The sequence below is a fragment of the Bos grunniens genome, chromosome 28 (assembly GCF_055505025.1).
Source record: "Bos grunniens cultivar Pamir isolate PY7600 chromosome 28, Bosgru_T2T1.0, whole genome shotgun sequence".
Lineage (NCBI taxonomy): Eukaryota > Metazoa > Chordata > Mammalia > Artiodactyla > Bovidae > Bos > Bos grunniens.
The window spans coordinates 45,246,404-45,273,594 of record NC_141192.1 but is presented as its reverse complement, the minus strand read 5'-3'; the positions used below and the strand labels follow the sequence as shown (position 1 = coordinate 45,273,594).

The window sequence follows — 27,191 nt, the reverse complement described above, 5'->3', positions numbered from 1 at the left end:
GTAGTGATTTTGGAGCCCAGAAAAATAAAGTCTAACACTGTTTCCACTGTCTCCCCATCTATTTCCCATGAAGTGGTGGGACCGAATGCCATGATCTTCGTTTTCTGAATGTTGAGCTTTAAGCCAACTTTTTCACTCTCCACTTTCACTTTCATCAAGAGGCTTTTGAGTTCCTCTTCACTTTCTGCCATAAGGGTGGTGTCATCTGCATATCTGAGGTTATTGATATTTCTCCCGGCAATCTTGATTCCAGCTTGTGTTTCTTCCAGTCCAGCGTTTCTCATGATGTACTCTGCATATAAGTTAAATAAACAGGGTGGCAATATACAGCCTTGACGAACTCCTTTTCCTATTTGGAACCAGTCTGCTGTTCCATGTCCAGTTCTGACTGTTGCTTCCTGACCTGCATACAGATTTCTCAACAGGCAGGTCAGGTGGTCTGGTATTCCCATCTCTTTCAGAATTTTCCACAGTTTATTGTGATCCACACAGTCAAAGGCTTTGGCATAGTCAATAAAGCAGAAATAGATGTTTTTCTGGAACTCTCTTGCTTTTTCCATGATCCAGCAGATGTTGGCAATTTGATCTCTGGTTCCTCTGCCTTTTCTAAAACCAGCTTGAACATCAGGAAGTTCATGGTTCACATATTGCTGAAGCCTGGCTTGGAGAATTTTGAGCATTACTTTACTAGCGTGTGAGATGAGTGCAATTGTGCGGTAGTTTGAACATTCTTTGGCATTGCCTTTCTTTGGGATTGGAATGAAAACTGACCTTTTTCAGTCCTGTGGTCACTGCTGAGTTTTCCAAATTTGCTGGCATATTGAGTGTAGCACTTTCACAGCATCATCTTTCAGGATTTGGAATAGCTTAACTGGAATTCCATCACCTCCACTATCTTTGTTCGTAGTGATGCTTTCTAAGGCCCACTTGATTTCACATTCCAGGATGTCTGCTCTAGGTCAGTGATCACACCATCGTGATTATCTGGGTTGTGAAGATCTTTTTTGTACAGTTCTTCTGTGTATTCTTGCCACCTCTTTTTAATATCTTCTGCTTCTTTTAGGTCCATACCATTTCTGTCCTTTATCAAGCCCATCTTTGCATGAAATGTTCCTTTGGTATCTCTGATTTTCTTGAAGAGATCTCTAGTCTTTCCCATTCTGTTGTTTTCCTCTATTTCTTTGCATTGATCACTGAAGAAGGCTTTCTTATCTCTTCTTGCTATTCTTTGGAACTCTGCATTCAGATGTTTATATCTTTCCTTTTCTTCTTTGCTTTTCACTTCTCTTCTTTTCACAGCTATTTGTAAGGCCTCCCCAGACAGCCATTTTGCTTTTTTGCATTTCTTTTCTATGGGAATGGTCTTGATCCCTGTCTCCTGTACAATGTCACGAACCTCATTCCATAGTTCATCTGGCACTCTATCTATCAGATCTAGGCTCTTAAATCTATTTCTCACTTCCACTGTATAATCATAAGGGATTTGATTTAGGTCATACCTGAATGGTCTAGTGGTTTCCCTTACTTTCTTCAATTTAAGTCTGAATTTGGCAATAAGGAGTTCATGGTCTGAGCCACAGTCAGCTCCTGGTCTTGTTTTTGCTGACTGTATAGAGCTTCTCCATCTTTGGCTGCAAAGAATATAATCAATCTGATTTCGGTGTTGACCATCTGGTAATGTCCATGTGTAGAGTCTTCTCTTGTGTTGTTGGAAGAGGGTGTTTGCTATGACCAGTGCATTTTCTTGGCAAAACTCTATCAGTCTTTGCCCTGCTTCATTCCATATTCCAAGGCCATATTTGCCCGTTACTCCAGGTGTTTCTTGATTTCCTACTTTTGCATTCCAGTCCCCTATAATGAAAAGGACATCTTTTTGGGGTGTTAGTTCTAAAAGGTCTTGTAGGTCTTCATAGAACCATTCAACTTCAGCTTCTTCACCGTTACTTGTTGGGGCATAGACTTGGATTACTGTGATATTGAATGGTTTGCCTTGGAAACTAACAGAGATCATTCTGTAGTTTTTGAGATTGCATCCAAGTACTGCATTTCGGACTCTTTTGTTGACCATGATGGCCACTCCATTTCTTCTGAGGGATTCCTGCCCACAGTAGTAGATATAATGGTCATCTGAGTTAAATTCACCCACTCCAGTCCATTTCAGTTTGCTGATTCCTAGAATGTCGACATTCACTCTTGCCATCTCTTGTTTGACCACTTCCAATTTGCCTTGATTCGTGGACCTGACATTCCAGGTTCCTATGCAATATTGCTCTTTACAGCATCGGACCTTGCTTCTATCACCAGTCACATCCACAGCTGGGAATTCTTTTTGCCTTGGCTCCATCCCTTCATTCTTTCTGGAATTATTTCTCCACTAATCTCCAGTAGCATACTGGGCACCTATTGACCTGGGGAGTTTCTCTTTCAGTATCCTATCATTTTGCCTTTTCATACTGTTCCTGGGGTTCTCAAGGCAAGAATACTGAAGTGGTTTGCCATTCCCTTCTCCAGTGGACCACATTCTGACCACCCTTATAGCAGAAAGCAAAGAGGAACTAAAGAGCCTCTTGATGAAAGTGAAAGAGGAGAGTGAAAAAGCTGACTTAAAACTCAACATTCAAAAAGTGAAGATCATGGCATCCAGTCCCATCACTTCATGGCAAATAAATGGGGAGACAATGGAAACAGTGAGAGACTGTTTGGGGGGGCTCCAAAATCACTACAGATAGTGACTGTAGCCATGAAATAAAAAGACGCTTGCTCCTTGGAAGAAAAGCTGTTACCAACCTAGACAGAGTATTAAAAAGCAGAGATACTACTTAACCAACAAAGGTCCATATAGTCAAAGCTATCGTTTTTCCAGTAGTCATGTACGGATGTGAGAGTTGGACCATAAAGAAAGCTGAGCATCAAAGAATTGATGATTTTGAACTGTGGTGTTGGAGAAGACTCTTGAGAATCCCTTGGACTGTGAGAAGATCAAACCAGTCAGTCCTAAGGAAATCAGTCCTGAATATTCATTGGAAAGACTGATGCTGAAGCTGAGGTTCTAATACTTTGGCCACCTGATGCGAAGAATGGACTCATTGGAAAAGACTCTGATGCTGGGAAAGATTGAAGGCAGGAGGAGAAGGGGACAACAGAGAATGAGATGGTTGGATGGCATCACTGACTCAATGGACATGAATTTGAGCAAAGTCCGGGAGTTGGTGATGGACAGGAAAGCCTGGCCTGCTGCAGTCCATGGGGTCACAGAGTTGGACGCAACTGAGCAACTGAACTCAACTGAACAGAAAGGCCCCCAGCTCTCTGGGAAAATGCAGAAATAAGCAAAAAGAGAGAACTGAAGAGATATCATTGAAACTTCCAAGTGGAAATGCTGTGGTTCAAAGGCTAGAAAATCCACAAGCACAGGCCTCCCAGCCACTCACAGCTGGTGGTGATGGGCCCCCTCAAGGGTTGCAACTTCAGCTGCTGGACCTGCCCCCAGCCTGTTCACTGAGAGCTCAGGCTCAGCCCGTGGCCAACTGGCCATTCCCCGTGTGAAGGAGATTTGCTCCAGGGCCTTCTCAGGGTGTCAACCACAGACAAGCAGGCAAATTTCATTTTCATAGATTTGTGGATTGGCCAGGGAGAAGAGGTTTAGCTCTGTCGTGGGGATTTCCTGTTCCTTTGGCTTTCTTGGCTTAGTCAGCATTTGCAGCGTGGATTGGCAGTGAAAGTATTAGTCACTCAGTCGTGTCCAGCTCTTTGCAACCCCAAGGACTGTAGCCCACAAGGCTCCTCTGTCCATGTAATTCTCCAGGCAAAAATACTGGAGTGGGTAGTCACTCCCTTCTCCAGGGGATCCTTCCAACCCATGGATTAAACCTGGGTCTCCTGCACTGCAAGCACATTCTTTACCATCTTAGCCACCTGGGAAGCTCAGCCATCTTAGCTTCCAGGGAAGCCCAGGAAGCCAGTGGATCGGCAGAAACAAGCTTAATTCCCGGGGTTAGTCCAGCTCAGTCTCTAAGCTGCAAACTTGGGTCACTCAATCTCTGTTCATCAGGCAGGAGTTCACTATGAAATGTCATTCTTTCTAATGTTAATATTTGGTACAGAGAAAAGGCTTTGAGGGTGCCAGGGCTGGAAGCAGAGATAAGTTCTCCTCCTAGGAATCAGCTTCCAGCATCTCAGCTGCTTCTGAAATTGCATCTTATCAGTTCCCCAGTTACTTGTGAAAATCAGACCCTCTGTTGCTTGACATCTTCCTGGGATTCAAGTGAAAGGTTTGCCAGACTCCTTAGCTGCAGGTGACTGGAATTTATACTAACTAGTGAGACAGAAAGAAATCTAGAGAGTTTGAAGTTCTTAGGAAGGTTGCAAAGAAAACAGCCTGTAGTCAGAACTTCCAGAGGCAGTCCCTTCCCCAGCACCACCAGGTAACCCCCTCTGCAATGACAAACAATGGGTGGGACTTTTACAGTAACAAGAGACATTTTTCTTCCCCAAGCCATTGTTATTTGAGGCTTTATATCACTCTCAGCTTAAAATATTCCTAACCAATTAACAATGTATTTGATTTCATCAAGCACTTGCCAACTGAAGACTGTCACTTGCCACCCAGCTCCAGAGGGTTGAGTCCTTGGCCACTGCAGTCACTGACCAAGAAGCTCAGGGTGGAAATCAGGATGAGGTCCCCTGTGCTCTGGGAAAACTGGCAGAAACAGGCCTTCAGATAAGTAGATATTTTCAGAAGAAAATTTTATGAGCTTGGATTCTTGTGTTTTCCTGTACTTAGAAAAGCTCTAAAACCATTATGTAAGCTGTCTGCTCCTCACAGCCAGAAGCAGCCTTCTGCTGAGATGCCTGCTTGGGTTCATGTTCCCCCTTCTCCAAAATTACATGTATACAGTTTCCTCCCGTAGCTCTTCAGAGCAGTTTCTCATCTGAAAGGCTGTCTCCTGGACTATAGTCCTCAGTAAGACATGGAATAAACTCAACCCACAGCTTTTACATTGTGTGGTCTTTTTTGTTTTTGTTTTTTTTAAGTAGATAACACCAAACCCTAATCACTATTCACCTAATACACACAGACTGATTGCTCCTATGTGCTCTTCTCTGCACATCTGTGCTCTTGAGGAAAGACCCATGAAAGGCTGCAACCTTTTGAGGCAGGCATCCTTGAGGGACACCCTAGTGCCCCATGGAAGTGTATCCTCTGGGCACCTCCCCAGCTGGGCAAGGAATGGGGAAGGCTTTCCATAGGGTCCTCTCCAAACTGGGTTCTGGAGGGAAAGGAGTTGGCAAGCTGGGGACACACACCTAAGGCATGACAGCTGCACATGCAAAAGTCACAAGCAGAAAAGAGCTCTATTTTCAGTGCGGTGAGAAGGAAAAACTGAGAGCTTAGCATGGGAGGTCTGGCCACTGGAAGCCTCGGGACGATGAGGAAACTTGGATTTTGTCCTGAGGGTAATGAAGAATTATTTTGTGACCTGGGAAAAGTGATCAGCTTTGCAGTGTAGGATGCCTGGTCAGGCTGAGGGGTGGCCCGTGATCAGCAAGGGGCAGGGTTCTCAAGGGAAAGGCTGTCACAGTGCTTTCAGAGAAGCATTGTGTGAGAAGCTGTTCCTATGTCAGGGCTGCAGGAGACACAGGATGTGAAAACTAGAGGCTGGGTGGGTCTGAGGCCACTGGCCTCTGAGAGGAAGGGGCTGGGGAAGCTGTCATGTCACCCAGTGTAGGGTTTGTGAGAAAAGCAAACATGTTTATGAGGGAGGGTCCGGGGCTCCTCTGAGCGGACACATCCCCTCACTGTCCAGGGAGGAGAAGGCTGTGCTCATTCACTGGTGCTTGATGGTTTGCAAGACCAGTGCCCTCTGGATAAGGACTGGAGGCTGCATTGTATTTCCATGGTTTGGAAAACATTTTGACACTTTCTTTAAACAATGATTAACCCTGAAAACAGAGTACGATGAAAACCCCCAGCCCAGAAGAATTAGACGCTGGTGTTGGATGGTGCAGCCCCTCTGCCTGCCCTCTGACTGCAGATGGGAGCAAGCAGGACTCACCAGCTGCGGCGCTTCACAGGGGAGGTGGCTGCCCATCTCCACCCTCCAGCCACAGCCTCGGGGAGAGAAGAGTCATGCACAGCAGCACCGTGCTGTTGGGAGGCTGAGGATTCAGTGCTGGTGAAAGAATGACGGCACAGTTTAAAAGGACTTTCAGGTTCTCTGCCCCAGGAGAATATATTAATAGCAAACGTTGGGCACCAGTCTTGCCGGTCACTTCCCTGGTCTAGTTCTCTTCATCCTCTAAACCACCTCCACCATGGCGGCTCCTCTACCCACCACCACGTCCTCCCTACTGCTGCTGCTGCTGTAAGTCGCTTCAGTCATGTCCGACTCTGCAATTCCATAGAAGGCAGCCCACCAGGCTCTGCAGCCCCTGGGATTCTCCAGGCAAGAACACTGGAGAGGGTTACCATTTCCTTCTTCAGGGAGATCCTTCCAACCCAGGGGTTGAACCTGGGTTTCCTATACTGCAAGCAGATTCTTCACCATCTAGGCTACCAGGGAAGCCCTTGAACAGAAAATTCCCCAATATTTGACTGCTTTTGAGTCATGGCTTACTCCGTGCCTGTCCCATGAGGTCATCATGAGGGATGAGACAGTATTTCTCTCCTGGAAGAGTAGCTGGTGAGGTGAGTTCTTCCTGGACCACACTGAGGAAGGGCTGGGATGGGGAGGGGCTGACAGCCTCTGGGCACTCACTTGGCACCGCTGAGTTGAAGGCAGAAGGGACAGTAAGTCTCCCTTGTGACAGGAGAATTCAGACCCCAACAGAGATGGAAAAGTCAGAAGTCACAGAGGCAAGGGTGGAATGAGCTCTATTGTTAAAGCACCATTCAGAGTTGGAAGGAAGTTGGAGAGCAGGGGGTGCTTAGGAGCCACACGAGCAGCCTGAGTGACGCTCCTTCCTCTGCTCTCCTGCAAGCCTTGGTGCTAATGGGCCCAGGGCTCCCTGACCTTCACCTCCCCTCCAGTGCCCACAACACCATCTCTGGGCCTCAATAAATGTCTGAAGAGTAGATGACTGGGTGTTGTTCATCTCACAAGTCCATCAAAAGGACCCTTAGGGGAATGGCCTAGTCAGATTAGATTTTGGGGAAAACATCTCTAGCAGCTGGTGAGAGAGAAGCTAAGGTGTGGAGGAGGAGGGGGGCAGATGGAGGCAGGACATGGGTTGGGGCCCATTATGATGCTCCCTGGGATGGGTGCCCTCCTTGACTCCTCCAGCATCACTGTGTCACCGCCCTCATGGATCCTTCCCTACATAAGTAAAGGGTTCCAAGCAAACATCACACTGCAGCCCCAGCTGGCACCTGTTAGGAGTCCTGGACTCACCTGTGGGTGGGCTGGGCCTCTGGCCAGAAATGTGGCAAGAAAAGCAGAGGTGACAGATGGCCTGTGAGCAGTCCCATCCTCTGTGCTCACCTGCTCAGGCTTCTGTAACAAATGACATGGTCAAGGGATTTAGACAATCGGGATTTACTCTCACAGGTCTGGAGGCTGGAAGTCTAAGATCAAGGTGCAGCCCACTCAGGTCCTGGGGAGGCCGCTTCCTGGCTTGCAGACAGCTGCCTTGTCACTGTGTCCTCACTCAGTAGATAAGAGAGAGTGCACTCTGGTGCCCTTCCTCTTCTTAGGAAGACACTAATCTCATCATGGGGGCCCCACCCTCATGACCTCAGCAGACCCTCATTTCCTCCCAAAGACCTCATCTCCAAATACCATCTCATCGTGGGTAGGGTTTCAGCATATGAATTTGGGGGCCTCAGTGAAGCCCATGGGATCCTCCTCACCTGGGAGGAGTTCTCCTGAGCAGACTCCCCAGGGCAGGGGTTACAATCTGTGTTCCTAACCATCTTCCCATGTGACAGAGCCAATCGTGTGGAATTCAGAGTCTCATCATGGTGCCAGCTGGAACAGTCTGACTGCTTGAGGGAAAGCCAATCTTCCTGGAATAAAACTGTTCTTCTGTGTGGGCTCCCAGGGCACCCAGGGGCTCCAGCCTCCCTGCAACTTTCTGAGTGGGGATGACTATTCAGAAAGAAAGAAAGAATGGTAAAACAGTTGTTCCCATGTGATAACAGCCTTGACATGAGAACAGGAGAGAACTGACCACTGACCCCTAACCCCCCCAATCATTCTCTCATGAGCACACATGAAGGCTGATGGAGTCTGGCTAATCCTGAACCTCTTTAAGGATTAGATGGTTGGTTCCTTAATAATTAATCTCAGCCTTATTTGCAATTATAGTCTCAAGATAACATTTTTAGGTCAGCTTGCTTTCTATTTCCATTAAGAAACTACTAATAATGGGAATTTCGTAAGAAATGTTTAATGATTTCTTAAGAAAATGGAGAGAAACCTGACATAAAAAGATTGTCTTAAGTGACAGAATTATGAATAGGACAGTAATTACTCAGTTTATAATTATTTACAAAGATACTCACTTAAAAAATTTTAAGTAAAATACATATCATAGAATACGCATGTAAATAACATAATTTTGAACCATGCAGAGAGGTTTTTAAAACGTGTCATTGGAAAAGAATATAATAAAGAAAGTATATATGTATAACGGAGTCAACTGGCCATACAGAAGAAATTACAAAATTTTTTTTAAATGAAAAGGGAAAACAAAAATAAATGAATAAAATATTTCATTGTTGCCTCCCCAAATTCCTCAACTCCCCAAATTTATGCTGGGAAAATGAACCCTTCCTACCTCACTTCCTTGGGCCTCAAATGTAAGATTTTGCTTCCTCTCTGCCCTCAGAAGGAGGTGATTTGACTCTTTTCCAAGCCCCTTTCTGTTGTCCCCCCACAGAATCTCATCTTGGTGGTTATATTCTTCTTTAGAACATCATTATGTATGAGCTTATCTCTGGCTCTCACTAAATCTTTATTCCCTGAGGGTCTCGAAGATGGGGCATTTATACCTTGTGTTAAATGTTATGGTTTATCCACAACCCACACTTTATAAATGTGTGTGAAATGACTTAAATCAACAGACAGAAAAGTGGCCCACAAGCCACACAGAGCATCCAAGGCCTGGGCAGTGCATCACCAACTTGGAATCTTAATTTAATGTCTTATCCAAGCTATAAAGCTAGGAAGATTTAATTCCTCCCCTAAAAAATATGGCTAAGTTTTCCATCCTTTGCTGCATGCCCCTAGTTGTGAGAATATAAGCTGGTGGTCCCTGCCCTTGACTCCCCCAGAGCTAGCCACCACAGCCCCCTGAAGGCATCCAGCTACATCCTGGCCTTGGGACCCACATTCTTTTTCCTGAACCCAAAGTCATGGTATTAAAAGTGGAGCTTCTTGCACCCAACACACTGCTTATCCTTGAAGCCAGCTTGTCCTTCCTAAATGGGTGCACATCCTCAAAGCCCACGTTTTCATATTTCTGAGGGCTGTTTTCATGACAAACAGAACTAGAAGATTTGGGAGGTGAAGGACAGACAAAAGCTAGATGGGAAAGGAGTGTGACTATAAAAAACCAAATAAAGAGAGAAGCATCTGGTGTCTTTAAAGATGAAAACATGTATTCCATCTGCTATTTGCATCCATGTGTTGCAACGAGAAACGAAAGAATTCTTGAAGGAGCTTGAAAAGTTATTTTCAAATATCTTTCTGAGTTACATTACTTGACTAGACAGTATTTCAGGGAACACAGGAGGGTCTGAGGATGCCAGTTTGCTTTGTAAGATGAGGAGCTCAGCAAAATGAAGGGCGCAGAAGGCTCCCTTGGCTGTGGTGTCTGAGAGGAGATGGTGGGGGTGGGGGATGCCTGAGGGAGTTAGCCCAGGGGTGGGAAAGGAGAGGGAAAATGTAACTGGAGAACAGAGGCAGGAAGAGGAATTTAAAGATGGGTTATATTTGATTAAACAACTTAGATGACAAAGTCCCCTTGAAGCTCGTTTCAACAAACAATTCTAAATGACAGTACCAGAGCTTATGGAAACATGGCAGAATAGATCAGACATTTGCCTTCTTAACATGGTGATCGATTGACCAGCCCACAATTGAGCTCTGAGGGCTGGCATATTGGGAACCATAAAGGGTACCCCAGGGGGAAGATGGAGGAGTGGGGTACCCCAGGAGGGTTGATCTCAATGAGCCCTGAAGCAAACTTCTGATGGTTAAGAAAGTCTGCAATTAAACTTTTAAAAAGGCCTTCTTGAACTTCCTTTCTGCCCATCCTTCATGTTGTGGCTAAGTTGAGATGGAGATTGTTGACATTAAGGAGTGGATTCGATTTATTCAGATGAATCCCAAAAAAATGATTGTGGATCTAGAAGAAGTTGAAAAAGCATTTAGATAAGAGTCATAAAGGGACAGATGTGTGTTTCTTCCCCTCCTTTATCCCTTTCCATAGTTTCGTACAAAACTGAGAAGAATCTCCCCAACCTTTAGTATTTGGGAGTCTATACAATCAGCTGGCAAAGTAGATTTTCCTGTCTTCCGGTGGACCCAGGGAGTTTTTCATCCCCAACTCACCAGCGTGTTTCTAGTGACTAGTGACCCAGAATTTCTTTATCCCAAAGGAGACCCCATATGTAAGTGGGGAGAGGGTCCTGGGCTTGCTGAGGGCTCATTTGCTGAAGTCTGTACATGGTTATCACCTACAACCAGAGGAAGAAGGCTCTGGAGTGGGTAGAAAGGCAGGGACAGACAGAACACATCCCTTAAAAAGAACCTGCTTCTTACCATCATGAACTGCTTCCAGAATCTGTTCTAATTGCTTCCTTTTAGCTTCTATTTGGGCTAGTAAGCCCACAGGACAAGGCCCATCTGGGTTAGCCTTTTATAAAATTCCTTGCTCTACAGCCAGTTCTACATTAGTTCATTTTGGATATTTTATTGTTTGTCCATTTTACAGGTTAAAAAGAAATAGAGGCTAATTACAATAAGAGCTTTTAAAAAACTCACTATTCATAAGTATCATGCACTATTATATTTTTACATGCATTATTTTCTTTGAATTTCATAACAATCCAGTGAGCTCAGTACTGTTACTATAGCCAAAGAATAGATGAGGATACTGAAGCTCAGAGAGGTTTAGTTACTGCGCCCAGCTCACACAGCTAGTGAGCAGTGGTGGTGGTTTAGTCAGTTGTGTCCAACTCTTGCGACCCCATGGACTGTAGCCTGGCAGGCTCCTCTGTCCATGGGATTCTCCAGGCAGGAATACTGGAGTGGGTTGTCATTTCCTTTTCCAGGGGATCTTCCTGACCCAGGAATCAAACCCGGGTCTCCTGCATTGCAGGCAGATTATTTACTGACTAAGCTACAAGGGAAGCCCTAAGTGAGTGAGAGGTAGAGCCTAGATAACAAGGCTGCTCAGCCTGACTCCAAAGCCTCCTCCCTCTTGCCTGTCTTCCCCCCGCCCTTGTCCCTCCACCTTAACCACTATGGGAAGTTAATTATACAAAGGGACAAATAGATCTTTCAGTGTTTACTTTTGCTCTTGTAGAAAACTGAAACCCAGCAAATTAGAGACATAAAATCACCAGACTCACCATTCGATTTTTCTGAAAAATTAGTGTCCGAGAAAGCATAAAGGCTTCCATGAACAGGACAACTAACAATAAAACATCAAACAGTGAAGATTCTCAAGCCCTGGAGGAGAGTGGTCAGGACAGTGAAGCAGAGACAGGCAGTGTCTAGAGAGACTCCCACATCAGCAGAGCCCTGAGCCGTGGCTCACAGGTCCCAGCCCCACTGCCCACTTAGCCAGTGCCTACCTCTGCTGGTTGTATGTTAGCAGAGGGGACGGAGAGAGAACACAGATGGAAACAGACCACAGGGCAGGCCACACGGCGGTCCCTGTGGCATGTGGCCGAGACCGCCTGACAAAGCCAGCCCCGGATGCGGGGCAGCCTCCCACGACCGCCGCTAGATCAAGTGCCCCCAGGTGCCAGGGCGGGCTCAGGGTTGTCCTGCAGGTAGAGCACGAAGGGACAGCTTGGAGGGAATGGAACCCCTCATGGGATCGCTGGGAGGCTAATGCAGGCCAGAATGAGCCTCAGGTCTACCTGCCGTGGCCGCACCACAGGACCAGGCTCTGGGGGCCTGGCCTCCTGCTACGATCCAATCAGAGACCCAGGGCTGTGACTCAGGCTTTTTCCAGGACCCCGTCAGCAAAAATGTGCCTTTTCCCTGCCTCTGTCTCCCCACAACTCCATTTCCAGTTAGTCTCGTCATATGTCTCTGGTCTGCAGGACTGACCTCACAGCTCATGCAAAGGCTTTGGGAAGGACAGATTGGTTTCCCAGCATTTGCAGAATGGGAAGACACAGCAGGAAGAAGTTGGAGCAGGTGCTGAAGGTCAGTGAAGGTCAAGGGTGTTTCAGAGGCCCCTGTGCAGGCAGTCGTGGTCACGGCAGAGAGGGGGGAAAGCATCTTTTCTCTCTGGAAGGCGGCCTGGCTCTCAGAATTTCCTTGAGGTGCTCTCTGTAAACTCTCAGACTCCTCCCTCACTCCACCCTGTCCTTGGGCAGCTGCTAAATCTGAAGAACATGTTACAACCTGCCCAGGTTCAGGGAAAAGTGGGCATAACATTAGAAACCCCTGGCTCCCAGTCTCCCCTTTTCACCCTGGCTTCTCTGCCATCAAACTCCTTGGACGTGTTTCAGTTCAAAATGTGATGATTTCTAGAGTCAGCCAGGCTAAAAGCACCAGGTGCCCCCCACCCCAGACCTCACTGCCCACAGTGATGCTCAAATGCTGGAGTTAATTAAATCCATTTAGCGCCTACCCCAAGTCTTAGCACAGGCTGCCTGCATGGAGATCAAACCCAGGAAACATTTAAATACCATCTCCTGCCCAGCATGACACATGAATCACATCCATCATGGAAAAATCCAGGCAGAAAAACAACAGTACATGGAAACCACTTATGCAACAGAGTCCGTGGGGCCCTGTGTTAGTGTCCAGCTAACACAGGGCATTCAGGTAAGGGGCTGCCAGCTTGGTGGTGGCTGATGGCTTATGAGATAAAGGTGCCCATCTTTTCCCTGTGTCCCCCTGCTGGTTGAAGCCCAGAAAGTATGACGCTGCCCCCAGCACCATCCTGCAAAGATAGAACGTTCTGCTGGCTCCTCCTGACCTCCTGATGCCAGAGTCCCCGTGTTACCCAAACTTGACCCCTCATCACCCTCGAGTCCCCACTTTGCCTCACCTCCTCACCAGGCTGCTTCACTGCCCGTGGCCCCCTCCCTCCTTCACTCCTGTCTCTGCCTTGGCCTCTATCACCCAGCCAGTAACTCATCTTTCTAGATCTCAGATCAGGTTACTGTTATACCTCAACAAAAGCCTTTCTTTTGCCAGTAAAATGTGCCCCAGGGGTCCACATCTGCTTTATCTGGTCCTCTGGCCACAGCGTCTGGCCAGGGTCTGAGGCTGCTTCAAGGGCCCAGGGCTCAACGCAGAGATCCAGAGGCAGCAGCTGTGAGGTGCCCGCAGCTCCAAGGAAGAGCAGCATGACCCCATCTGCCCTGAATGATCATGAGAGGGGAGCATCTGGTTGTTTTCTTCTTTAGAGGATGTCACGCATCCTCAAGATCATGGCTAGTACATGAGTTAGAACCTGGAAGGTAAAACAGGAAGGTTAAGATAGTATCATATAAAGAATATGACTGGCCTGTGCTCCTGCTTCCAGAGAGGGAGACTCTAGTGCAAACTCAGAATCTCCCAAGTAACAGGAGTGTCTGTATTATTCATGAATCCAGGCATCACATTTCAGTTTATGCTAATGAGGTGACTCATGGGAGCCCCTAGGTAGTCCCGGGATGGGGGAGTCAGGTTGAAAGACCTAAAGTGTGATTGATTAGAGGGTCGGGGCTCTGAAGCCTCCAATCAACCAAACTCCAGACCTTGAAGAAGGGGTGGGGCCTGAATAGAGCCCAGTTATGTGGCTGCTGATTCAATCCATCATGCCAAGGTCATGCAGCCTCTGCACACGGAGGTTGAGTGGGCTTCCTGGATGTGCTGGGAAGGTGCTGTGTGTTGATTCCCCAGGGTGAGAACACTTGGCGACCCGTCAGAACCTGCCCTCTTCATTTGGCCACTTCTGATTTGTATCCTTTATGATAAAACTGTAAACATAGATTATAGCCCTTTCCTGAGTTCTCTAAATCACTCTAGTGAATTATCAAGTCTAAGGGGCTCATGGGGACCTCTCAGCTTTGTGGCAGGTCAGTCAGAAGCCAGAGCAGTCTTGCCGGAGACCCCAGCCTGTAAGCTGTGGGGTCTGCTCTCACTCCAGGTGCTTAGCCCCAGAACTGAACTGCAGCCCATCTGGGGTGGCAGGATCATGGGAAAATAGGTCAGAGCATGGATGAAGCTGGGAGGTGCAGCAGAAGGGAAGCCTCCGGATGGTGGGGTGGAGATGAAGGCTATGGAGAGGAAGGGGTACAGCTCACTGAAACCCGAGCCAAGTAAGCTTCTTAGACCTCACATTCCCAGCTCCGTACAGCCACACAAGACTCTTGCCTTCCTAGCACCGGGCTCAGCCCGGCATCAGTGGCTCTACCATGGAAAGCCACTGAATGTCTCACATAGAGAAGGTGAGGTGCCCGCATGGAGGGTGAGAACAGCCCCACCCACACTCCAGTTCACTCTGTTCTGCCTGTGTCCTTATTCTGGGCATTCATTCATGATGGGCCAGGCCACAAGCCATAGTTCCCAGGTCCCTCAAGATTCCTCCTAATTTGCCTTCTAGGAAATTCAAAAAGCTCATCTGAACATTAGGACACAAGAAGAAAGTATACATACCCCCTACAATAGTCCAGTTCTCTTATATAAGCTTCAGAAACTCTGTACCCAAAAGGTGACCCAGATTGAAAGTAGATCATTTCAAAAACAGAGCCAGATGAAATAAGACGCCACTCGGAATAACAAGCCGACATGCAGTGAGAGTGGCGACTGGGAGCCTGGCAAAGCTTTAGGAGGAGCAGGGACAGGGTGGTGCGGGCAGGGGGCGTCCAAGAAACATTGCAGAGCCCCGTTCCTCATGGCCTTGACCATCTATTTGCAGGAGTAAAGTTTTTGGGAAAAGCCTTGCAAAGCAGGCCATGGTTAGACTGCCAAGAGGGCTAGACAGACCAAAAGTCAGTCTGGTGAAGAATTTAAAGAAAGAACTGAGCCTCAAGTAAATGTCACAAATGCTGTGGGTCTTGAATAGGCTCTTGCCAAAGAAAAAGATTTGGCTTTTTTAATTTGATATTTTCATTGTATTCTCTTAACCTACTGGAATTGCATGTCCATGTGTTGTCACAAAACGTCTGGACAGTATGGTCAGGATGGCTGGCCCATGACACTGACCCAGAAGATGGGCTGAGTTCTTAAGGATGACTTTCCTAAAAGGACAGAGAACCAGCCAGGTGCCCTGACACCCCACTTCCTTCCTCTTTGCTCCTTGACAATCTGCCTTGCTGGGTATACAAGGCATCCCAAAACCAGCCCGTTGGAAATCAGGAGCAAAACAATACTGACACAGAGTCACCAGCACCAAACTGAGTAGGACAAAGTAACATTAAGATACATCACAGAAATCCAGACCAGGAACAACAAAAATTCAGAAATCTCTGGGTGACGTGAGAATGGAGATTAAAATACCATCTGCAAAGGATCCTTCCTTCATTTTGTGAGGGAGGAAATTTTTTCTCTGTCCTTCTAGGTCCTTCTGGCTGGTCTAGCAATTAAACTGACATAAGACAGATTAACTGGAGAAAACAAATTTAATTCCACACATTCAGGAGCCCCACAAAGACAACATGAGTCTCTCTTATAGGCAATCAAGGCTCACACACCATTCTGAATTAAGAGGAAGGGACCAGGAGTCTGGGCCCCAAAGGGAAGGAAGACAATTCACAGGAGGACCAGGAAGAGTAAGTGTTTGCCAGGCCATGGGACACAGTGGAACACAGAGAAGTCTCTGGACAAACAGGCCCTGCCAGGTCCCCAGCTCACCACAGCTGGCGACACTCTCTGTAGTCATCTCTGATGATGGTTCTCTTCCTGGACCTCTTTCTAAATTCTTCCAGCAGTTAAGAGGAAGGTTGCAAGTCAAGAAGCAACAGTTAGAACTGGACATGGAACAATAGACTGGTTTCAAATAGGGAAAAGAGTACGTTAAGGCTGTATATTGTCACCCTACTTATTTAACTTATATGCAGAGTACATCATGAGAAATGCTGGGCTGGATGAAGCACAAGCTGGAATCAAGATTGCTGGGAGAAATATCAATAACTTCAGATATGCAGATGACACCACCCTTAGGGCAGAAAACGAAGAAGAACTAAAGAGCCTCCTGATGAAAGTGAAAGAGGAGAGTGAAAAAGTTGACTTAAAGCTCAACATTCAGAAAACTAAGATCATGGCATCCAGTCTCATCACTTCGTGTTAAACAGATGGAGAAACAGTGAGAGACTTTATTGGGTAGGGGGGGGGGGTGGGCTCCAGAATCACTGCAGATGGTGACTGCAGCCATCAAATGAAAAGATGATTGCTCCTTGAAAGAAAAGCTATGACCTACCTAGACAGCATATTAAAAAGCAGAGATATTACTTTACCAACAAAGGTCTGTCAAGTCAAGTGAAGTGAAGTCGCTCAGTCATGTCTGACTCTTTGTGACCCCATAGACTGTAGCCTACCAGGCTCCTCTGTCCATGGGATTTTCCAGGCAATAGTACTGGAGTGGGTTGCCATTTCCTTCTCCAGGGGATCTTCCCAACCCAGGGCTTGAATCCAGGTCTCCCGCATTGTCTAGTCAAAGCTATGGTTTTTCCAGTAGTCATGTATAGATGTGAGAGTTGGACTGTAAAGAAAGCTGAGCACTGAAGAACTGATGCTTTTAAACTGTGGTGTTGGAGAAGACTCTTGAGAGTCCCTTGGACTACAAGGAAGTCAAACTAGTCAATCCTAAAAGAAATCAGTCCTGAATATTCATTGGAATTACTGATGCTAAAGCTGAAACTCCAATACTTTGGCCACCTGATGCAAAGAATCAACTCATTGGAAAAGACCCTTGATGCTGGGAAAGATTGAAGGCGGGAGGAAAAGGGGACAACAGAGGATGAGATGGTTGGATGGCATCACCGACACAATGGATATGAGTTTGAATAGGCTCCAGTCGTTGGTGATGGACAGGGAAGCCTGGCATGCTGCAGTCCACGGGGTCGCAAAGAGTCAGACACGACTGAGCGACTGAACTGACGGCTTTCCTCATGGCTCAGGCTGTAAAGAATTTGCCTAAAACATGGGATACCTGGGTTCAATCCCTGGGTCAGAAAGATCCCCTGGAGAAGAAGGAATGGCTACTCAATCCAGTATTCTTGCTTGTGGAGAATTCCATGGACAGAGGAGCTTGATGGACTATAGTCATGGGGTCACAAAGAGTCAGACATGACTGAGCAACTAACACTTACATTTTTTTGAAAAAAAAATCAAACAAATAAGCAAAAATTTTCCTGAATTTTTTCAGCCTTCATTGACTTCAGCTCAAAGTAATCCATAGGCCAAAGTGGCACCTCTGAGGAAGACCCATTCTGAACCCCTCATTTAAATGAGCTCAGCCAGGAGGACAGCTAGTATCTCAGTCAAGCTACTGGGAAAGGACCCAAACAGCCACAGCCAGAAAAGGCCTGGGGGCCCAGCCCTCAAAGGGGTGGGTGACGTGAGGACCCCTTGGGGCCAGCAGGGGCAGTGGCTGGGGTCACCGTGTGGCGGGCAGGCCAGGGCAGCAGTGCTGGGCTCCAGTCCAGGTGGGCTGTGACCAGGGCAGAGCCCAGCCACCTGCCGCAGAAACAGGACCGAGGATGCAGCCTCCAAGTGAGTTTTGATCAGAGCTCATTCCCAGGGACGGCATGGGAGAGTTCACTTCACCTTTGGGAAATCTTCCAACACTCCCTTCCACAGTCTAGGTCAGGAGTCCCTGCTGAAGGCTACAGCTCTATTCCTACCTGTTATTCCCTGCATTCAACAAGTGCTCAAAAAACATTAGTTGCTGCTATTGCTTGTGGATTGTAAACCAGGAAATCCAGACAGAAACCTGGTAAAGAGCCCATGGGCCCATCTGTACCTTGGGAGTCAGCCCTGAGACCATGAGTAAGGCCAGTTTCCACACACAGATGAGACCTCAGGCTGCCATGGAGACTCAGGACACAGCCATCAGCTACTCAGAGCAGTGTAGAAACTCCTAGGGGCTGAGCCTCGGCTGGAGGATCAGTGTGGTCCAGGGACATCAATGCCTGGGCTGGATAGGGCTGTGGAATGTTACAAGCTGACACTCCTTGTTAGATTTGCACTGTCCACTTAGAACAAAGACCTTCTCTGAGTAGCAGAGGTTACTCAAGTATCAGTGCACAGAACAGCCCTCTGAGTAACTGGCTGTCCTCCTTTCACAGGGAGGAAACTGGGCTTAGACCCTGGCAGGTAGCCTCCAGGCCCCACATCCACCTTCCTGAGGACCCTCCAGAGGTGAGTGCTCTGCAAAGGGTAGAGTCACAGGTGGAGGTTCCCAGCAGCCTGTCTCCACATCCTTGCTCCATCAGGAGAGCCTCACCTCTCCACGAAGGGCTGCAAACATCCTCCAGTATTACACCTTAGAGCCTCTCCATTGGCCAGAAGGGCTGAACTTACCCAGGCTTGGTGGGGTTCAGTTTTCCCCACACTGCAAAACTTGCCCTGCCCCAGGGGAAGCCCTGGTATCTGCCTTTGCTGGGTTTCTCTAAATCAGGCCCTGTATTCTCTGAGCTGAGAAACTCGGGGTGGAACCAGACAGTGGCTAACATCTCATCTCAAGTCCCTTGGGTCCTAAATTCATGTGCAGCCACAATCTCAAAGGAAACCAAAAGTGGGACATTTTGCAGGGCAGCGGGGTGGAGTACAGAGAGATTGCAAGAATCAGAAAACAGTTGTGGGAAACACAGAAAATGAAAACAAGAGATGGAATGGAAAGACATGGATGTTTTCACGGTAAGATGTGTCTACACGTGTGTTAGTCTGCTTGGACTGCAATAACAAAAGAACCACAGTCTGGGTGGTTGAAACAGCAGGAATGAGCTGCCTCACAGATCTGGAGGCCAGAACTGCCAGACCAAGGTGTGCACAGGGTGAGTTTCTTCCAAGGGCTGCGTGGAGAATCTGTTCCAGGTTTCTCCATTCATTCCTGGTGGCTTGCTGTCCATCTTTGGTGTCCCTTAGCTGGACATCACCTAATCTCTGCCTTCACCTTCATGTGGTCTTCTCCCTGTGTGTATGTCTGTGTCCAAATTTCCTCTTTATATGGACACCAGTCACATAATATTAAGTCACCCTAACAACCCCATTTTAACTTGACGACCTTTGTAAAGACTATTTCCAAATAAGGTCAACATTCTAAAGTACCAAGGTTTAGGATCCAACATCTGTAGGGGGACACCATTCAACCCATAACAGTATGAATTTTCCTCACTTTTAAGAAGGGCTCTAAGCCTGTGGTTTTAAAGAATTTTTAAAAATAGTACTTTAAAAATCAGTCCATCAGATGATTGTCAACTGCTAATGATGAACCTGGTGTCGAGGTGGAAAGCCATGGGGTACTGATCCTGTAGCATTAAACCCAATTTCCCGCACAATCCCTTCCATGATCCAAGTTTGGCACAGGCAAACTCCTTGGAGCACCACCTCTCTCCTGTGGCCAAAACCCACGTTAGCAAGCTCCCTTCTCTGTCTCTCTCTTTCTCACCTCTTCCACTACAAGATGATGACTGTCTTCATTCACTGAAGATTCAAGTTCAGCAACAATTAAAAGAAAAGAACACTGTTTTAGTTGGCAATATAAAAGTTGCCTTTTTATGGTCAGAATGCCCATCTTTAAAAGGTCTACAAATAACAAACGCTGGAGAAGGTATGGAGAAAAGGGAACCCTCCTACACTGTTGCTGGGCATGTAAGCTAGCAAGTTAGTGCAGTCACTATGAAGAGTAGCATGGGGATTCCTCAGAAAAGTAAAAATGGAGCTACCATATGATCCAGTCATCCCATTTCTGAACATATATCCAGACAAAACTATAATTCAAAAAGATATATGCACCTGCTATGTTCATAGCAATACAACAGCCAAGACATGGCAACAACCTAATGTCCACTGACAGATGGATGGATAAAGAAGATATATATATAGTAGTCCATGGACAGAGGAGCCCGGTAGGGTACAGTCCATTGGGTCGCAAAGAGTCAGACACAACCGTGAGACTACCACACACACACACACAATGGAATACTAGTCAGTCAATTAAGAACAAAATAATGCCATTTGCAGCAACATGGATGCAACTAGACATTATCGTACTAAGTGAAGTAAGTCAGAAAGAGAAAGATAAATACCATATGATATCATTCATATGTGGAATCTAACATACGACACAAACGAACCTATCCATAAAACAGAAACAGACTCACAGACATAGAGAAAAGACTTGTGATTGCCAAGGGAAAGGAAGTTGGGGGAGGGACAGACTGGGGGTTTGGATCAGCAGATGCAAATTATTATGTGTATACAGACTGGATAAACAACGAGGTCCTACTGTATAGCACAGGGAACTATGCTCAATATCCTGTGATAAATCATAATGGGAAAGAGTATTTTTAACAATGTGTGCATATATATACACATACATGTATGATGTACATATGTGTATAACAGAGTCACTTTGCTATACAGCAGAAATTAACACATAGTAAATCAATTACACTTCAATAAAATGAAAAAAGTTTTAATTTTAACATAATTTTTTTAATTTATTTATTTTTGGCTGTCCTGAGTCTTCACTGTTGCATAGGCTTTTCTCTAGATTCAGTGTGTGGCTCCTCTTGTTGCAGAGCATGGGCTCTAGGCACTCAGCCTTCCGTACCCCCAGCAAGTGGGCTCAGTAGCTGTGGCTCCCAAGTTCTAGAGCACAGGCTCAACAGTTGTGGCACACGGGCTGAGTTACTCCACGGCATGAGGGGTCAAACCTGTGTCTCCTGCATTGGCAGGAGACTCCTTACCACTGAGCCACCAGGGAAGCCCCGAAATGAAATTTCTTTAATTTAAAAAAATAGTAGTTTTCCTAGACTGAACTTGGGGATCTGATGAGACCAGTAACAGAAATATTTGAGCAGATGAGCTTGAGAATATTGAGCCCCTGGATTTTCCTAAACCCAGTGGACCACCAGAAGCAGCCCAATCTTTTTTTCTAGAAAATAGTATCCCTTTGCCTAGAAATCAAGCAGTCAAAGACCTTCTTGAAGTAGGTGATTTTTGCACTATGATATTTTTTCTCCTCAAGAGTTGTTCACACCTTCACTTATTGATTCCAGGTCAAAAGTCACCTGGATCAGAAAATGCAGCCCCTGTTCCAGAACACAGTTTGCGTGTTAAAGGTACTGCAGCCCTGGTTAATCGATACTATCAAGAAGTAAGAAAATAGGGGAAACAATTTTGAGGGTATTGGCATCAGAACAACAGACTGGTTCCAAATAGGAAAAGGAGTACATCAAGGCTGTATACTGTCACCCTGCTTATTTAACTTATATGCAGAGTACATCATGAGAAATGCTGGGCTGGAAGAAGCACAAGCTGGAATCAAGATTGCCGGGAGAAATATCAATAACCTCAGATATGCAGATGACACCACCCTTATGGCAGAAAGTGAAAAGAAACTAAAGAGCTTCTTGATGAAAGTGAAAGAGGAGAGTGAAAAAGTTGGGTTAAAGCTCAACATTCAGAAAATGAAGATCATGGCATCTGGTCCCATCACTTCATGGGAAATAGATGGGGAAACAGTGGAAACAGTGTCAGACTTTATTTTTGGGGGCTCCAAAATCACTGCAGATGGTGATTGTAGCCATGAAATTAAAAGACGCTTACTCCTTGGAAGGAAAGTTATGACCAACCTAGATATCATATTCAAAAGCAGAGGCATTACTTTGCCAACAAAGGTCCGTCTAGTCAAGGCTATGGTTTTTCCCGTGGTCATGTATGGATGTGAGAGTTGGACTGTGAAGAAAGCTGAGCGCTGAAGAATTGATGCTTTTGAACTGTGGTGCTGGAGAAGACTCTTGAGAGTCCCTTGGACTGCAAGGAGATCCAACCAGTCCATTCTAAAGGAGATCAGTCCTGGGTGTTCTTTGGAAGGAATGATGCTGAAGCTGAAGCTCCAATATTTTGGTCACCTCATGTGAAGAGTTGACTCATTGGAAAAGATTCTGATGCTGGGAGGGATTGGGGTCAGGAGGAGAAGGGGATGACAAAGGATGAGATGGCTGGATGGCATCACCAACTTGATGGACGTGAGTTTGAGTGAACTCCGGGACTTGGTGTTGGACAGGGAGGCCTGGCGTGCTGCAATTCATGGGGTCACAAAGAGTTGGACACGACTGAGCGACTGAACTAAACTGAACTGAAGGGAGATAGTCCGGAGAGGGAAGAACATATTCGACACAGGAGCCCTCACATGGAACTGAGGTGTCCACATTCTGACAAAGACGCCTGGAGCCAGTCCTAAGAGTCTACTGAGATGCATAGAGGGCATACCCTCCACTAAGATGACAAGGAATGCATGCAGGATGGCTATACGGACAACTTTGAAAAGCCTGCAGATGGCCACACTTTTTAGAGGATATTTGACAGTGAGAGATGTCATAGAAGTCGGCTCCCTCCTCTCAATGAGGATAATGGAATGAGAGAATCACAGAGATCAGGGGGAACCCAAATTAAAAAAGGAAAAGAAATTAATCACTGAAGACCAGAATGACAATCAAGATACTATTAGTGCTTGACTGTAGGGATGTGTGGTGATGACTACTGGATAACATGTTGTCAGCACAAGACAGATGGGAAGCCAACCAGGGTACCACTCAACCTGTACAAAAGACTGGACGCAAGTCCTTCATTCAGTTCTCAGATCTAAATCATTGTCCGATGAAGGAGAGCCTGGATCCTCTTGAAGGAAGACTCAGTGATGACATCACAAGCATTATGTAGTAAACTTCCCCCATTTTTCCCCCCAAGTGACCAGATTTCATCTGCCAAAGTCACTAAACCCTGGGGGAGAGATCTAGACAGTCACTTCCTGGACGATTAGCTACAGGTCTGAACTGACACAGATGGCAGATCTGAAAAGCCATTATGCTCCTCCAGTTAGAGTTGGGAGATATGAAGACCAGATGATAAACAGAATATTTCCCCAATTCATCTCTGTCTCCAGGGAATGCTGCCCAAGGTAAACGATCACTTAATGCAACTTGCACTTCTCATCACTAAGAAGCACGTGCTTGACAAGGTGCTGCAGATATTAGGGGCATCAAACGTGACACTGGAAATACTCCTCTGACCCACTGTTAGGTGAATCCAGATGCTACCAGTCTGGAGTGGGTCACTGAGGAAGAGCCATATAACCCACCAGGTGCCAGAGATTTTGGAAGAAGGACTCCCCTTCTCTTTTGTTGAAGATGAGGCCCTGCTGTCACCACCGACAGTGATCGAATTCATGTCTCAGGACATCCCAGAGCCATCAAAGGTTAGGAACTTGGGAGAGCCTTCAGGAGCAGACCTGGTATCTCCATCAGCCCCTCCTCGTTCCTGCTCGCGGACTTCCAGTAGATGTGGCCTTGAACCCTGCCTCTGCTTCTTAGAGAGCCTGTCCTGCAAAGTCACCCGCTCTGTGTCCAGAATTCACATGCTTGGATTTGTTGTGGGGCTCAGTCTCCCCAAAGACAGAATACAGGATGGGTGAGCAGGTTGCCTGTCCCCACAGGATCCTTCACCGCATGCTCACCATGGCATGGGCAGGAAATGATTAGGGCCTGGAAATGATCAGGAAACCCTCGTGGGCCTGTTTCCTTACCCGGGAAGTAAGGATGAGGTTATCCGTCCCACAGATAACCAGTGCAAAGCACCCAGAGCACAGTCACTACTTGCTGGTCGCCTGCCATCTCTTTATCCCCAGGGCCAACTTCCAAGCTGCTCATGGTGTTTGTATAACCATACAATCAATTTTGTTAACCTGCCAATTTTGACTTAAGCTTCATAAGGATTTTCAACCCCCAGGGGCAGAGCTCCCTGCTGTTTGGCTGCTTCTGTGTTGCATCGAGGGCAGGACCGCAGGTACGGAGGCCCAGACCGGCTTGTGGCGGGGTGTGCAGACTCCACGGTCCCCTCACTTCTGCCCCCTTGTCATCAGGCATTATCTCAGCAGCCACAGACCCATCAGGAAAATCTGCCCTTCACCCTGTGCCAGGCCATTCTGCTCAGACTTTCAAATCAGGCCATTACCAGCCTGGAGCTCAATTGTTATTCACTGGGCCTCAGCTTCCAGCTCTTATCTAATCAAGGCACAGACCTAGTTATTCAGCCAGTATTTATATAACCCCTTCCTGCTTGGGGCCCCTCTATCCTCCAGCTGCTCCCCTGGGCACAAAGCTACGGTTTCACTTGATCAAGTGTCCCAGGTAACAAGCCATTCCCCACACTCCCCAACCTGTTTGTTTTGGCAGGACTGGCAGGCGGGGAAAGAAAGCACTGAGGCCTCTCTTCTGGAGCTGGGCCCCTGGAGAGAGCCTGTCCTGCAAAGTCACCCACTCTGTGTCCAGAATTCACATGCTTGCATTCCTTGTGGGGCTCAGTCTCCCCAAGGACAGAACACAGGATGGGTGAGTAGGTCACCTGTCCCCATGGGATCCTCCACTGCATGCTCACCATGGTGTGGGCAGGACATGATCAGGGCTGGCTGTGCATCAGCTTCAAACTCCTCACCCAGCTCTTCACTCACAGTGTCTTCTTTAACCGTGACCCCAGCTCTGCCAAGTGTTATTATTTCTATTGTTCAAATGGGGAAACAGAGGCAGGCAGCTTATGAGTGGCTAAATCATTCTGACTGTGAAACTGGCTGACTGGCTACATGTACACCGTGGCCCCAGTCCAGCCTTGCACAGCTGGGTTCATCCCTGAAGATCCTGCTTCATTAGATTTGGGGTAGGCCTTGGAAAGCTGCCTTTTTAAGGCTTTCCAGGTTGTGATGAGCCCCAAGTTTCTTTCCATCTTTGCTTGCTTTAGCTGCTAAGTCATGTCCAACTCTTTGAGACCCCATGGACTGTAGTCTGCCAGGCTCCTCGGTCCATGGGGATTCTCCAGGCAAGGATACTGGAGTGGGTAGCCTATCCCTTCTCCAGGTGATCGTCCCGACTCAGGAATTGAATTAGGGTCTCCTGCATTGCAGGCGGATTCTTTACCAGCTGAGCTACCAGAGAAGCATGTGTTGGAGAAGAAGCTGAGCTACCTTCCATCTTTAGAAATCTTCTAATTCTGAGAGACAGTAATCAGAAAGGACAAGTTAGAGGCCCTGGGCCCCCCTTCACAGGCCCCCCTTCACTGCTGTCCCAGCCCTCTCAGTGCCCCCCACCCCAGGCCCATCAAGTCAGGCAACTGGCGTCACAGGACAGCTGATACCTCTGGGTGAAGCTGGCTCTGAACATAGCCCCAGCTTCCTTCTGAAGCCTGCTTGCTGCCTGAGGGGAGGGGCCCTCAAATATTATCTCTTTCCAGCTCCAGAAGACAGAGGACAGAGGAAAAGGGTTGGGCGGTGGTGCCAGAACTGGGGCAAGACAGAATTTACAAATTTTCACCATAAATTTGCTATTCACCAACCTATCTTTGGAGCCTAAAAGGTAGGGAGGACCTATCTCTGCTCAGGGTCAAGACCCCCATCCTCAACCTAACAGACCCCGCTGACTGGCTACCCACACCTGTGGAGGAACACAGTCTAAAGCGAGGCCTGGGGGTGAACAGAAGGGCTTTGGGAGAAGCCTCCAATGGAGAGTCCCATCCCGCAGTGCGCCTTTAAAACTGTCTGAAAAAAGTCCGCACAAGTGCAGAAGTGACGGGTGTCCCTCTGCAGAGGCCTTGGGGAGAACCCTGAAAGCAGCCGGGAGGCCCCTGCAGCTCCCTTCCCAAAGGCCCCTGTGCCGTGAGAGAGTGTGGCTCACACAACAGCGAAGCCGCTGGCCCAACCTGGCCAGGCCACAGAGCCCCGGCTTCCGGATCACAGCACGGAGATGAAGGTGAAATCTGAGTGAAGCAGGGTTCAGGGTGAGTTCCTCCAGGGTGGCACTTCTCCACGCAGACGAGAAGTTTGTGGTGCCTGGGGATGAAGCCCACCTCCAAGGAGGGGCAGCGCAATGTTTGGCTTCCAAATCATGAGCGCAGAAGGTGAAGCACTCTCGGCGTATGCGCTTTCCTTCCCAAGGTCTGAGCCGTGAGGATGCCATGGAGGCGGGGATCTCACACGCACGCGCACCTGGGCCCCTCCGCATCCTCACCTCCTCATGTGCGCACTTACTTCCTGCTTGACCCTTCCTTCTGCCTCTTCCCTCTGTAAGTTGGGGACCCCAGATCACCTAGGCCTTTCCCTACCCTCTGCAAATAGCACCGAGGAAGTCTCAGTGAGCAGAGGAAGGAGGCTGTGTAGACTTATGACGGTCTATGCAGTAGAGCTCTCCCTCTCCGGGTGACATAGCAAACAAGCTCCAGAGGGCGTCCTGGAGGCCAGATTCAAGGCCTATACTTGGAACGAGGTGCCCTTTGGCCTGAAACTGGTCTCAGGGTTCCTCCCCCTCCGGGGCCGTTGAGGACATGTTTCTGGACCTTGTGCTCCCAGGTGTCAACTGCTCTAATCTCCCAACACACATGAAGGAATTTCTTTTAACTCATGACGTTACAAATCAACAGTCTAATAAGGTGAACAAAATTGAATTCATTCTATAGTATAAAATATCAGTGGGTTATTAAACAGTTCAGTTAAACATAAATACAGTGACATTTAGATGTACATCACCTTCACGTCCTGAACACACATAGCTGCAGCGGGAGCCTCTTACCACCTTGCCTCCTCTTGGTTCTCAGCCAGTGGCCCAGCCCTGGTTTGTCCAGATGCTTCCCTTTTGTCACCTGCTGTTTCCTCCACCTGTGTGTCCTGAGCTAGTCCAGACTAGCCCAGGTCAGGCTGATCTCCTCTCAGTGTCAGCAGGGCCAGGCTGACTACAGAGACTGCTCAGTTCTCCATTGCCCTGGCTCAGGGTTCAGCTGTATAGGGACAGAGCCTTCCTACAG

The 27,191-nt window shown here is 47.4% G+C and overlaps 1 protein-coding gene across 1 annotated transcript in view; it reads right to left on the bottom strand.

The window, feature by feature from the left end:
• Positions 1 to 27,191, bottom strand: part of LOC147343300 (uncharacterized) — a 154,934-nt gene that overhangs the window by 15,599 nt on the left and 112,144 nt on the right. Inside the window, exon 4 of the mRNA XM_086381684.1 lies at positions 7,392 to 7,493. Coding sequence (XP_086237810.1) covers positions 7,392 to 7,493 — 102 coding nt within the window. The remainder of the gene's footprint in view (positions 1 to 7,391; positions 7,494 to 27,191) is intronic.